General features: G+C 42.5%; 1 protein-coding gene across 3 annotated transcripts in view; it reads right to left on the reverse strand.

Annotated features, from left to right (window-relative positions):
• The window catches only part of CRMP (Collapsin Response Mediator Protein), a 486,710-nt gene that overhangs the window by 389,877 nt on the left and 84,117 nt on the right, over positions 1-12,716 (reverse strand). For all 3 annotated transcript variants that reach the window (XM_067140710.2, XM_067140711.2, XM_067140709.2), the window contains exon 2: positions 6,972-7,132. In XM_067140710.2, coding sequence (XP_066996811.1) covers positions 6,972-7,132 — 161 coding nt within the window. The remainder of the gene's footprint in view (positions 1-6,971; positions 7,133-12,716) is intronic.

The raw sequence follows: 12,716 nt of genomic DNA on the forward strand, positions 1-12,716 counted from the left end.
GGCTTGGGATACCATGGTCATCAGCAGCGCACACTTAGTACATGTCAAGTCTCCATGATAACTGTGTAGTTCGTACTGATGTGTATTTGTAAGTGATGGTAGGCCATGGCCAGGATGTTAGGCAATGATAACTACTATCAATCTTACGAGACGCTGGAGGGTCGGAATTTGGCGCTGAAGAGGAGTTCCTTACTTTGCAGGTTGGAACGAAATAGAGTTAGAAATGGCCGTGGAAATAGGAGAAATTGAAGGAACTTACTAGGAAATTGAATCTAGCAAAGAAGTCACCTAAGGATAACATATACCGGGCGAGTTGGCCGTGCGTGTAGAGGCGCGCGGCTGTGAGCTTGCATCCGGGAGATAGTAGGTTCGAATCCCACTATCGGCAGCCCTGAAAATGGTTTTCCGTGGTTTCCCATTTTCACACCAGGCAAATGCTGGGGCTGTACCTTAATTAAGGCCACGGCCGCTTCCTTCCAACTCCTAGGCCTTTCCTATCCCATCGTCGCCATAAGACCTATCTGTGTCGGTGCGACGTAAAGCCTCTAGCAAAAAAAAAAAAAAAAGGATAACATGATGGCAAGCATAATTGGTGGTCATACAAATTTTAGTGAAAAATGGAAGGGTATGTATAGGTACTTTAAGGCAGAAACAGGTTCAAAGAAGGACATTCCAGGAATCATTAATGAACAAGGGGAGTGTGTTTATGAGGATCTTCAAAAGGCAGAAGTATTCAGTCAGCAGTATGTAAAGATTGTTGGTTACAAGGAGAATGTCGAGATAGAGGAAGAGACTAAGACCAAAGAAGTATTAACATTTACATATGATAACAGTGACATTTACAGTAAGATACAAAAGTTGAAAACTAGAAAAGCAGCTGGAATTGATAAGATTTCTGGGGATATACTAAAGGCAATGGGTTGGGATATAGTACCATATCTGAAGTACTTATTTGGTTACTGTTTGGTTGAAGGAGCTAAACCAAATGAATGGAGAGTTGCTATAGTAGCCCTGTGTATAAAGGAAAGGGTGATAGACATAAAGCTGAAAATTACAGGCCAGTCAGTTTGACATGCATTGCATGTAAGCTTTGGGAAAGCATTCTTTCTGATTATATTAGACATGTTTGCGAAATTAATAACTGGTTTGATAGAAGGCAATTCGGTTTTAGGAAAGGTTATTCCACTGAAGCTCAACTTGTAGGATTCCAGCAAGATATAGCAGATAACCTGGATTCAGGAGGCCAAATGGACTGTATTGCGATTGACCTATCTACAGTAAGGCATTTGATATGGTAGATCACGGGAGTCTACTGGAAAAAATGAGTGCAATTGGACTAGAAAAAAGAGTGACTGAATGGGTGGCTATATTTCCAGAAAATAGAACGCAGAGAATTAGAGTAGGCGAAGCTTTGTCTGTCCCTGTAATATTTAAGAGGGGAATTCCTCAAGGCAGTATTATTGGACCTTTATGTTTTCTTATAAATATAAATGACATGAGTAAAGAAGTGGAATCAGATATAAGGCTGTTTGCAGATGATGTAATTCTGTACAGAGTGATAAATAAGTTACAAGTTTGTGAGCAACTGTAAAATGACCTCGATAATGTTGTGAGATGGACAGTAGGCAATGGTATGATGATAAACCGGAAAGTCAGGTTGTGAGTTTCACAAATAGAAAAAGTCCTCTCAGTTTTAATTGCTGCGTTGATGGGGTGAAAGTTCCTTTTGGTTATCATTGTAAGTACCTAGGTGTTAATATAAGGAAAGATCTTCATTGGGGTAATCACAAAACTATGATTGTAAATAAAGGTTACAGATCTCTGCACATGGTTATGAGGGTATTTAGGGGTTGTAGTAAGGATGTAAAGGAGAGGGCATATAAGTCTCTGGTAAGAGTTCCAGCGTATGGGACCCTCGCCAGGATTTCTTGATTCAAGAACTCGAAAAAATCCAAAGAAGAACAGCTCGATTTATTCTGCGTGATTTGCGACAAAAGAGTAGCGTTGCAAAAATGTTTCAAAGTTTGGGCTGGGAAGACTTGGGAGGAAGGAGACGAGCTGCTCGACTAAGTGGTATGTTCCGAGCTTTCAGTGGAGAGATGGCGTGGAATGACATCAGTAGACGAATACGTTTGAGTGTTGTCTTTAAAAGTATTAAAGGTCACAACATGAGGATTACGCTTGAATTCAAGAGGACATATTGAGGCAAATATTCGTTTATAGGAAGAGGAGTTAGGGATTGGAATAACTTACCAAGGGAGATGTTCAATAAAATTCAAATTTGTTTGCAATCATTTAAGAAAAGGTTAGGAAAACAACAGATAGGTAATCCGCCACCTGGGCGACTGTCCTAAATGCAGATCAGTAGTGACTGATTGGCATGTTGGTCCCTTACTGTTTAAGTTACCTTGCTTATTGACGAACAGCGTACACTTTTCATCTATATAGCTAATTAGTGTATTTACTACTATGTTGCACTTGTCATTCTTATCAATTAATAAGGGATTATTTTTTTAGTTACACGTTTAACATTTATTCTCTTGTTTACAAAGCGTTTCTTGTTTCTTTTGGACGTGGATCTGATTTTCTAAGTCAAAGATTAATATATTATGGTCACTAAAATAATTGAAAATGTGTTCACCTGGAAACAGCAGTGTTCGATTATATATATATGATCTATCAAAGTTGCACTACTATTAGTAACTCTAGTGGGAAAAACATTATTACAAGATATTTGATTATAACATACACTTAGCCTGTCCAATTCCTCTGACCGCTGGTTTTGTTCCGATTTATCAATATTAAATTCTCCAACAGTAACACAGAAGTTCCTGTTATATTTACTCCACATCTCTTAAAGACAAGTGATGAATGAATCAGCATATTTAATATTTGGATTATAGCAAGATAGAACAAGAAACTCTCTATCAGAACCAGAAATTTCCACTAATAACACATTAAACGGCACATATGTAGCTTTTACAGTTGCTAGGACCGTAGCTTTGTAGCACTGCTTGACATAAATGACAATCCCACCACCCTTTTTTAACGATATTGAACAAAAATAACCACCATAATTTGATAAGTTATAATATACTGTATTTCTTCGTCTGGACTTAGCCAAGTTTCTGTAACAGCTATAACATCAGGCATGTGTGCTTGCACAATGCGAGTTGATAATAATTGTATCCATTTCTTACGTATACTCTGAGCATTAATATATAATATTCTAATTTTGTTCCCTTTGTCTCTAACTTCTCCTAAGCTATTTAATTGATTTTCTGACCTATCCATTGATTATGATGATTATGATGGTAATTTTTGTTTAAGTGGCTAAACTGTACAATTCATTATTCTAACCTGTCAATATCATCAATTGTTTTGACATTCATTACTAGGGAGGTATCATCTTTTCGCACATATATTTTTCCCATCCCGGGTACACACGTATTTATACCCCATTTATCCTCAGGTCTTTAGCTCTCTTTAGTAGCCATTTAGCCTTAGGAGCAGTGGCGTATCCTGGAATCTCCACGGAGGCATGCAACTAGTAACCACGCAGTAATAAAATGTATTAAGTAAATTTCAATACTACTCACCCTAATTACATGTAGGTGAACTCTACTCTGCGATTCTTTTTGCAGAATTCCTTGGTGACGTCACAGTAGAAGTCCTCACGTTTTTTCATCTCAACTAGAACATCCTTCTCTACAGACATCATTCCTCTAATGCAGAGAGACGACTTTCACTTTGAGAATTGCGGACGAAAGATTTTATTCACTTTAGGGCCGAGAAAGAGCGTTCTACAGATGATGATGTAGCGGGAATAGTAGTAATCAATGTGCACAACATAAAGATCGGGAAGACCGCTGTGGAGACCAGTGGCCAATAGGAATTTCTGAATTTGTGCCACAGTCTTATCTTTGAAGTGTTCAGAAGTGAACATTGCCCTCAATTCGGATTTAAGTCGTACTATATCAAAATATTTTCCATAAACTTCAATCAATTTACTGAAATGCTCTTCAGGAAAATCGCCCGAAAAAAATGAAAATTCCTTACAATCAACCATTTCAATGAAGGACAGATCTCCTAATGAGCAGAAGCGCTATTTTAACTGTGCTAGAATAATATTATGCGTAACTAAGGTTAAGTATAAGGAGATTCCCACCTTCCAATACTCATCTTTAACCGAAAATGAAGTTTCTTCCTTTCTTCTCTTTCTTGGTGGATCACATTTCTCTTCTGTTCTGTCTCAGATGTTATCAAATCCACTGTTTCACATTATAGATATTTTAGTTTCTAAAGAATTCACTTCTCTGGTGCAATATGCAATGTCTAGGGTCTTAGATTGAAGGATGTTATATGTAACATCAGTCAATGAAAATATTTCATTAAAACGTTCAGAAAAAAATTGAACTGAAATTCTATTAAATTCGCGAGAAATCCGTTTGCCTCATTAATTGTATTGTTATCCCAGTTCCCAGGTTCCTCCAAAATACTTTCGAAAAGCGCTTGGAGAGGAACACGATATTCCGCGATGGTCTGTACTAAACGGCTGGAATAGTTCCACCTTGTTGGAGCTAGTTTAGGAAACCTTTTCTTGAGGACACTGTCCAGCAGGTTAGTTCTCTTAGAAGAATTACTAAAAAATGTCGCAAAGCCACTCATCGTTGCGAAGAATATACGGCATTCTTTTGTGCATGATACGGCTTGAGAGAGGACTAAATTAAGCTTGTGAGCGTAGCAGTGGGTGAATACAGCCTCAGGAACTACTTCTTTTAATTTAGCCTGCACACCATTCAGCTGACCTGCCAGCACCGCAGCTCCATCGAAAGTCTGCGCAACTAATTTTTAGCGGCAGTCAAAGTTATCCAGACACACAATCGCAAGTCTCACTAATGCATTCGCTGTCCTATCAGAACTCACATTATAGAAACCAACAAATCTTTCAACAACATCACCATTACGAACGTATCTGAGGACAATACAGTAGATAACTGTGAAAAGTTCGAAACATCAGAAGTCTCATCGATCATAATTCCTAATAATTTAGCTTCCCCAACCTGAATCTTTATTTCAGCGATCATTACGGTGCAGATGCTTTGAATTAAATCGTTTTGAATGAGTGGAGAGAGTCCTGTAAATACACTCGCTGTTGTGAAGTGACTGTTAATTTTTCATCAAACTCGGCTAACAATTTAATTACTTCTATGTAATTCCCTCTGTTGTTGGATTCACTAGCCTCATTGTGCCCACGGAATGGTAACTCTTGCTTCCCCAAAACGCATGTCACCGCAGTCAGCCGTTTCAGAATTTGCCTATTTTTCTTAACGGCTTTGTTGTGTCTTACAACATTTTCCTGCTTCTGCTTATCCAACTGCAAATCTATCCTAGTTTTACCAAAGGTACCTACCTAAGGTATCCATGCGTGGATATGACAATCTGATTGCTCGTGCAGATTGTTTAGATCTGCATATCAACGTTTCTTGCTGTTCCAAGGGGAATTTTCAGCAACAAACAATGAAATGAAATGTCGTATGGCTTTTAGTGCCGGGAGATCCCAGGACAGGTTCGGCTCGCCAGGTGCAGGTCTTTCTATTTGACTCCCGTAGGCGACCTGCGCGTCTTGATGAGGATGAAATGATGATGAAGACGACACATACACCCAGCCCCCGTGCCATTGGAATTAACCAATTAAGATTAAAATCCCCGACCCGGCCGGGAATCGAACCCAGGACCTCTGGACCGAAGGCCAGTACGCTGACCGTTCAGCCAACGAGTCAGCAACAAACAATAAGCAAGGCCAACAGAATAATTTGTTTAGTGACTCAGAGTCTTTTCTCTTTCTTTCTTAATCCGCTTACCCTCGGACTCAGCGAGGGATCCCACCTCTACCGCCTCAAGGAGCTTCAGATTCTGGGTCGAGGGATACAACTGGGGAGGATGACCAGTACCGATTCGTGGCTCTAACGTGGGGCTTAAGACCCCAGAGCCCCTTTGCTTGTTCCCATATCACTGGTCCTGTCCAGGCCCTATAAGTATAGAGGTTAGCAGACTTGTGCATCGCCTGGCAACGTCCTCCCCGAGATGGCCTACTAAGCGTTTTCATTCCTCCCCTGAAGGGACCTCTTAGACGGTGACGACGTCTCTCAGGCCGGGAGGGAGATGCTCAAAGAAGGTGAGGGGGTTGGCGGCCGTGGCCTATACTAGGTACTTTCCCGGCATTCGCCTTAGTGCAGCAGAATGGAAAACCACGGAAAACCATTCTCAGGACAACCGAAGGTTGGGGCCAGCCATGAGGTCCAGCCCTGTCCCGTCTCCCGAATGCAGAGGCGTACAGCCTCGGCAGAGCCGTAGCCACCCAATCTCTGCTCGGTTGGCCGGTCAGAGTGCAGAGATGTTGGACCACAGACCAGCCGTGGCCACTGAAGTGAAGTGAAATGGCATATAGCTTTTAGTCCCGGGAGTGTCCGAGGACTAGTTCGACTCGCCAGATGCAGGTCTTTCGATTCGAGTCCCGTAGGTGACCTGTGCGTCGTTATGAGGATGAAATGATGATGAATACTACAAACACACCCAGCCCTCGTGCCAGCGAAATTAACCATTTATGGTTAAAATTCCCGTCCCCGCCGGGAATCGAAACCGGGTCACCTGTGACCAAAGCGCAGCATGCTAAGCCGTGGCCACCTATGGGCCGAGACCGAGAAAGCCGCAAAAAGTAAACAAAGGACAGTCGTTCCGCGTGTACGTCTGTGTGGTGAGGGAGCACGTGCTGGTTTACATGGTAGTGATCCTCAAGACACTTCCGGGCCTTGAAAACCTGCCTTCCCCAGGCAAGGACGAACTGATATTTTGAACATTTGAAGAAACTCATCCTCGTACTGTAAAAAGCAATAAAGTGGGATGTGGGATACATATCGCAATACTTGAATTTCAATAGCCAGCTCAAAATGAAATTTGCGTGCACTTACCTGTGAAGAATTCTGAGAGGGTTTTTCGGACGGCATCTCCGGTGTTTTCATCGAAAACGCATCAGGAACATAACCAAAAAAGGACTTTCCTAGGCTTCGGGACTGGGGTCTGTTTTCTCCAAGGCCGGGAATCCAACCTTCTGCGTCTGGACGTGACGGATCTGGAATTAAAGTCATGCGATAATCTGAAGAAAGATACGAGTGACAATGATCTGGATCTTGTTATTTTAAAGAGTTTTCTGGAAACGCGAGATCAAATTTGTTTGACGTTACGTATTCGTTTAGGGCTATATGAGAGACACAATGCCAGAAAGAAATGCAACACCTTGATATTGATGTAAATTTAAACTTGCTCAGAGTATGTGCATGGTGCGGGGTAGTAGGTATTTTAATTCACTTCAAGGCCAATGCGTGTCACGTGACATGGTACTCTTCCCACCGACGCACCATCTATGCCTGGATTCCAAAACTGGACGCATTTCAATAATACTCGGTGTTTCATAACAGTCCGATGTAAGCGTAGCGTATCATGGACACGAATATTTACATTTTCTTGTGAAATTAGGTCCTTATGAGAGGGGTCGCTTTGTGGGTCTTCGAGAAGCCTGTAACTTAAACAACTGCTTACCCCACAATTCGGTGTCATTTAAAACGTTTTAAACTTGAACTTGAAGTAATAATAATAATAATAATAATAATAATAATAATAATAATAATAATAATAATAATAATAATAATAATAATAATAATAACAATAATAATAATAATAATAACAATAATAATAATAATAATAATAATAATAAAGTAGTAATAATACCGAGCGAGTCGGCCGTGAGGTTTGGGTCGTGTAGCTGTGTGCTTGCATTCGGGAGAAGGTGGATTCGAATTCCACCATCGCCGTGTGGTTAGGAGCGCGCCGCTGTGAGCTTGTATCCTGGAGAGAGTGGATTCGAATCCCCCTGTCGGCAGCCCTGAGGATGGTTTTCCGTGGTTTCCCATTTTCACACCAGGCAAATGCTGGGGCTGTACCTTAATAAAGGCCACGGCCGCTTCCTTCCAACTCCTAGCCCTTTCCTATCCCATCGTCGCCATAAGATCTATCTGTGTCGGTACGACGTAAAGCCACTAGCAAAAAAAATCCACCATCAGCAGCCCTGAAGATGGTTTTCCGTGGTTTCCCATTTTCACACCAGGCAAATGCTGGGGCTGTACCTTAATTAAGGCCACGGCCACTTCACCCCAATCCTTGCTCTTCCCCATCCTTGCATCACCAAAAACATTCGATGTTTTAGTGTGACGTTAAACCACTAATAATAATAATAATAATAATAATAATAATAATCATAATAATAATAATAATTGGATGGCCGTCGTTTGGGTGCCTTGGTTCACTAAAATGGATCTCTTGATGTTAGAGTATGATAAACTTTCTATTCTCTCCCAAAGCGTGTACAAGAAGCTTTGTGCTGATATATCCACTACGGGCCTTGCCTAAAGCTCTGAATACGATTAAACGCGTGGGAACTGCACCAACGTTCTCCAGTAACTACTTCATACTAACTTAAAATAAACTATCTATATTCCGACATAAATAATTCCGTACAGGAGCACTTCATCGATACATATACAGCACAATAAAATATTATCACACTTATGGACATTGACAAAAATGCTGGGAGATTCTCCCTATATACAACAAAACTTGAACCTGTAATGACAGTACTTAAGACGTACAACGAAAGACGAGCTGCCATGTGCAGTGGGAACAACGACAAGCCAGTATACAGTACACAGAATACCCCTAATTTATTTTGTGTATAAAACACAAGTTCCAGTACTGAATCCTCGACACATGGTATCCTGATTTGAACTGAATACTGTAGCTTATACTTCTCACTGATTTGATCATTTGGCTTAAATAGACTTTCACTTTAGCAAACATACGCTGCGTAGCTATGCCTTGCAAATGGACCATAGATTTTCAAACACATTTCCTTGAAAATGTGGTAAACGCCGTTCATAGGTAACACATTGTCTATACATTTTCCTTTTTTGCTATTTGCTTTACGTCTCACCGACACAGATAGGTCTTATGGCGACGATGGGATAGGAAAGGCCTAGGAATGGGAAGGAAGCGGCCGTGGCCTTCACTAAGGTACAGCCCCAGCGTTTGCCTGGTGTGAAAATGGGAAACCACGGAAAACCATCTTCAGGGCTGCCGACAGGGGGGTTCGAACCCACTATCTCCCAGATGCAAGCTAACAGCTGCGCGCCCCTAACCGCATGGCCAACTCGCCCGGTATCTACACATGTAAGCACGCTGTAGAAATGTATGCAATAACACACATTATCTCAGAAAAAAAATACGACCAAAAAGTCCAGAAATCACAATGGTACCAGATATCAGTAGCTAATACCAACAGAGCAACAATGGTATTCGCTGACTACTGTTCTCAGACAGATGGATACGCAGACAGACCAGATAATTTATTGACAGTGAATACTTGACAGTGGACACGCTAGGAGTGGGAAGGAAGCGGCCGTGACCATAATTAAGGTACAACCTGGTGCGAAAATTGGAAACCACGAACATATTTCTCCAGGGCTGCCAACAGTAGGATTCGAACCCACTATCTCCCGAATGCAAGCTCACAGCCGCGCACTCCTAACCGCACGGCCAACTCGTTCGGCTCATGGCTATCGAGTTACTTGATATAACCGCACTTCTTGAAATAGCTTGTTACAAGAACATTTACATGAACTTGCCACGCCCAAGACTCGGCGAGACGTTGCATTCTCCTCGATGAATCATATTATAGTTAGCCTTCTGTTAATAGCTCTGATTTTTCCCAAGTAGTTTACACATTATATTACGTGCAAGATCCAGTACAGAGACCTTCCGACTTATAAACTTTACTATAAATAAAAAATTGAATATTGAATAAACGTACCTAATAGAAATGCAGTGCGGAGGTTTGATAAATGTACTATTACAAGCCACGTCGTATCATAGCAAGCTCGCAAAGCATGGAACTCATCACATATTCTGATTTCCTGATACCAAATGCATTAATAATCTACCTCCAAAAGTACAAGCGGGCTAGCTTTTTCACGATTAAGGTTCTCCCCCGATAAGAGTAATAACAAGAGACCTGTAAGTTCGAACCCTCAAATACCATCAGTCTAAACCAAGATTGAACCCGCTAACTAGAGGCTAAGAGGCCAGTGCTTCACGCCTGAGCTACTCGGCCTAGCAGTAGATGCTAGTATGAATAGTACAAAGAACCAAGTCTCTGAGTTAGAGGAGTTCAAATCTGCAAACCAGACGAATCTCCGTTTACCTATTAGCTCAGGAGGTGCAGGAGGAGGCGGTAGAGGTACGGGAGGAGGAGGAGGAGGAGGAGGACGAGAATAGATTCCCTTGTAAGAGAGAGGAGGGGGAGGAGGATAGAACCCTTCGTGAGGAGGAGGATGATAGATACCGTTGTGAGGAGGAGAAAGTCATATGGTACTAAGTCTATGAGGAGGAGCTTATACGCTAGTAAATCTATGAGGAGGAGGAGGAGGAGGAGGAGTAGGTCATATGAGGAGGAGGTTGATGAAGAAGATAGAGTCTCTTGTGAGAAGGAAGAGGAGGAAGATAGAGTCCTTTGTGAAGATGGGGAGTAGAAAGATCGATCCCCTTCCAGTAGCAGAATTAACTGTAGCCTACAGTAATCCAACCCTTAAACTCAAGCTCAGAAAGCGCACTCTACTTTAGCCGGCGGGTTAAACTCGAGCTTGTAAGGTTACGATTAGCCAAGGAGTCGAATTCGAAGTTACAAGTTGTAAGCCCCTGAGCTAGCTCTCCAGTGATTGTCCCATAAATGCAATGTATTGACATTTGCGCCTGTGTCTCCTAAGAGCAATGCATAGTCGCCATCTTGTTCAAACGTCGTAGCTTAGCTCCGAAGCCCTGAGGTAGCTCTCTAGAGTTAGACCCATAAGAATAGTGTATAGCCGCCATTTTGCCTAATAGCCCTTGAGTCAGTTCCAAAAAGTTAGGCCGGTAAAACGAATAGGTCCTAAGTTACAAGTTGTGAGGTCATGAGGTAGCTCTCTAAATTCAGACCTATCTTGCTTAATAGCCCTTGCGTCAGTTCCCAAAAGTTAGGTCGATAAAGCTAATAGGGCCTAAGTTACAAGTTGTGAGCCCCTGAGGTAGCCCTCTATACTCAGGTCCATAAGAATAGTATACAGCCGACATCTTGCCTAGTTAGCCAAAGCCTGTTCTTTTTTACAAGTTGCTTCACGCCGCACCGACACAGATAGGTCTTATGGCGACGATGGGACAGGAAAGGGCTAGGAGTGGGAAGTAAGCGGCCGTGGACTTAATTAAGGTACAGCTCCAGCATTTATCTGGTATGAAAATGGGAAACCACGGAAAACAATTTTCAGGGCTGCCGACAGTGGGGTTCGAACCCACTATCTCCCGAATACTGGATACTGGCCGCACTTAAGCGACTGCAGCTATCGAGCTCGGTGTTTAAGCCTGTAAGGTTAAGCTTGCACTCTTATGCGGTTAACCCGGGAGTTGAACTTTGAGTCTGTTAGTTAAGCTTGCACTCTTGGGTATCGAACTTAGGTCTGTAAGGTTGGCACCACCTCTGTCAGGTTGGCAAGCCAGCACACGTAGCTAACCACGCCCTACATTTCGAATCGCCCGCCAGGTAGCAGCATAATTGAACGTAATTAGAGTGTGAATGGAAGATGCATGTCGTCAATGTACTCTCTGATATATCAACGTTTCTTTCTGTAGGGGATAATAATAATAAGAAGAAGAAGAAGAAGAAGAAGAAGACGAATTGTAACGACTACTATGATGCTTCAGAGGCTTGGAACACCTAGCCCAGTTCAAGATTGTAAATTTGCCGGGTGAATGGCTCAGACCATAGAGCGCTGGCCTTCTTAAACCACGTTGGTGGGTTCCGGTTTTGAAGGTGCCCAAATACGCACGCCAAATTAATCACAAATGTGCGCCCCGGTAGGGACACTAGGTTGTCAGCTGTTAAGTCTCTAGACAATCACTACCTGCCGTATATTAATAGGAGCCAGCGAGTTGGCCCCACGATTTGGGTCACGTACCCGTGAGCTTGCATTCGGAAGGTGGTGGGTTTTGAGCCTCACTTTCTGCAACCCTGAAGATGGTTATCCGCGTGCTCCCATTTTCACACCAGGCAAACATGCACAGCTGTACCTTATTTAGGGCCACGGTCGCTTGCTTCCCAGTCCTATTCCATTTCCGCCATCAGACCTGTCTGTGTCGGTGCGACGTTGTACAAATGACACATACTAAAAGGAATGCTTCTTTACAACATTTCATCGATGAAATTAAATTATGGTTTCTTTCTGAGAACTAATTTTTGATATAAAAACCACAGGCAGTCATTTATACAAGTGGAGGTACATTCTTCGCCAAGTGCACTGTCACTGCCCTAAATAGGAAGCTTGCAGCGATGTCTTGGGAAGGTGTAGGAGTTCTATTGATAAGTCCACTACCACAATAGGGCGAAACGCTGGTAATTTCACAGTTGAAAAGGTCTAAGGCCCGCCTCTGTGGTGTAGTGGTTAGTGTGATTTGCTGCCACGCCCGGAGGCCCGGGTTCGATTTCCCGCTCTGTAACGAAATTTGAAACGTCATACGAGGACTGGAAGGAGGTCTACTCAGCCTCGGGAGGTGAACTGAATAGAGGGGTTTCGATTCCC

This window comes from Anabrus simplex, chromosome 2, assembly GCF_040414725.1.
Source record: "Anabrus simplex isolate iqAnaSimp1 chromosome 2, ASM4041472v1, whole genome shotgun sequence".
Classification (NCBI taxonomy): Eukaryota; Metazoa; Arthropoda; class Insecta; order Orthoptera; family Tettigoniidae; genus Anabrus; species Anabrus simplex.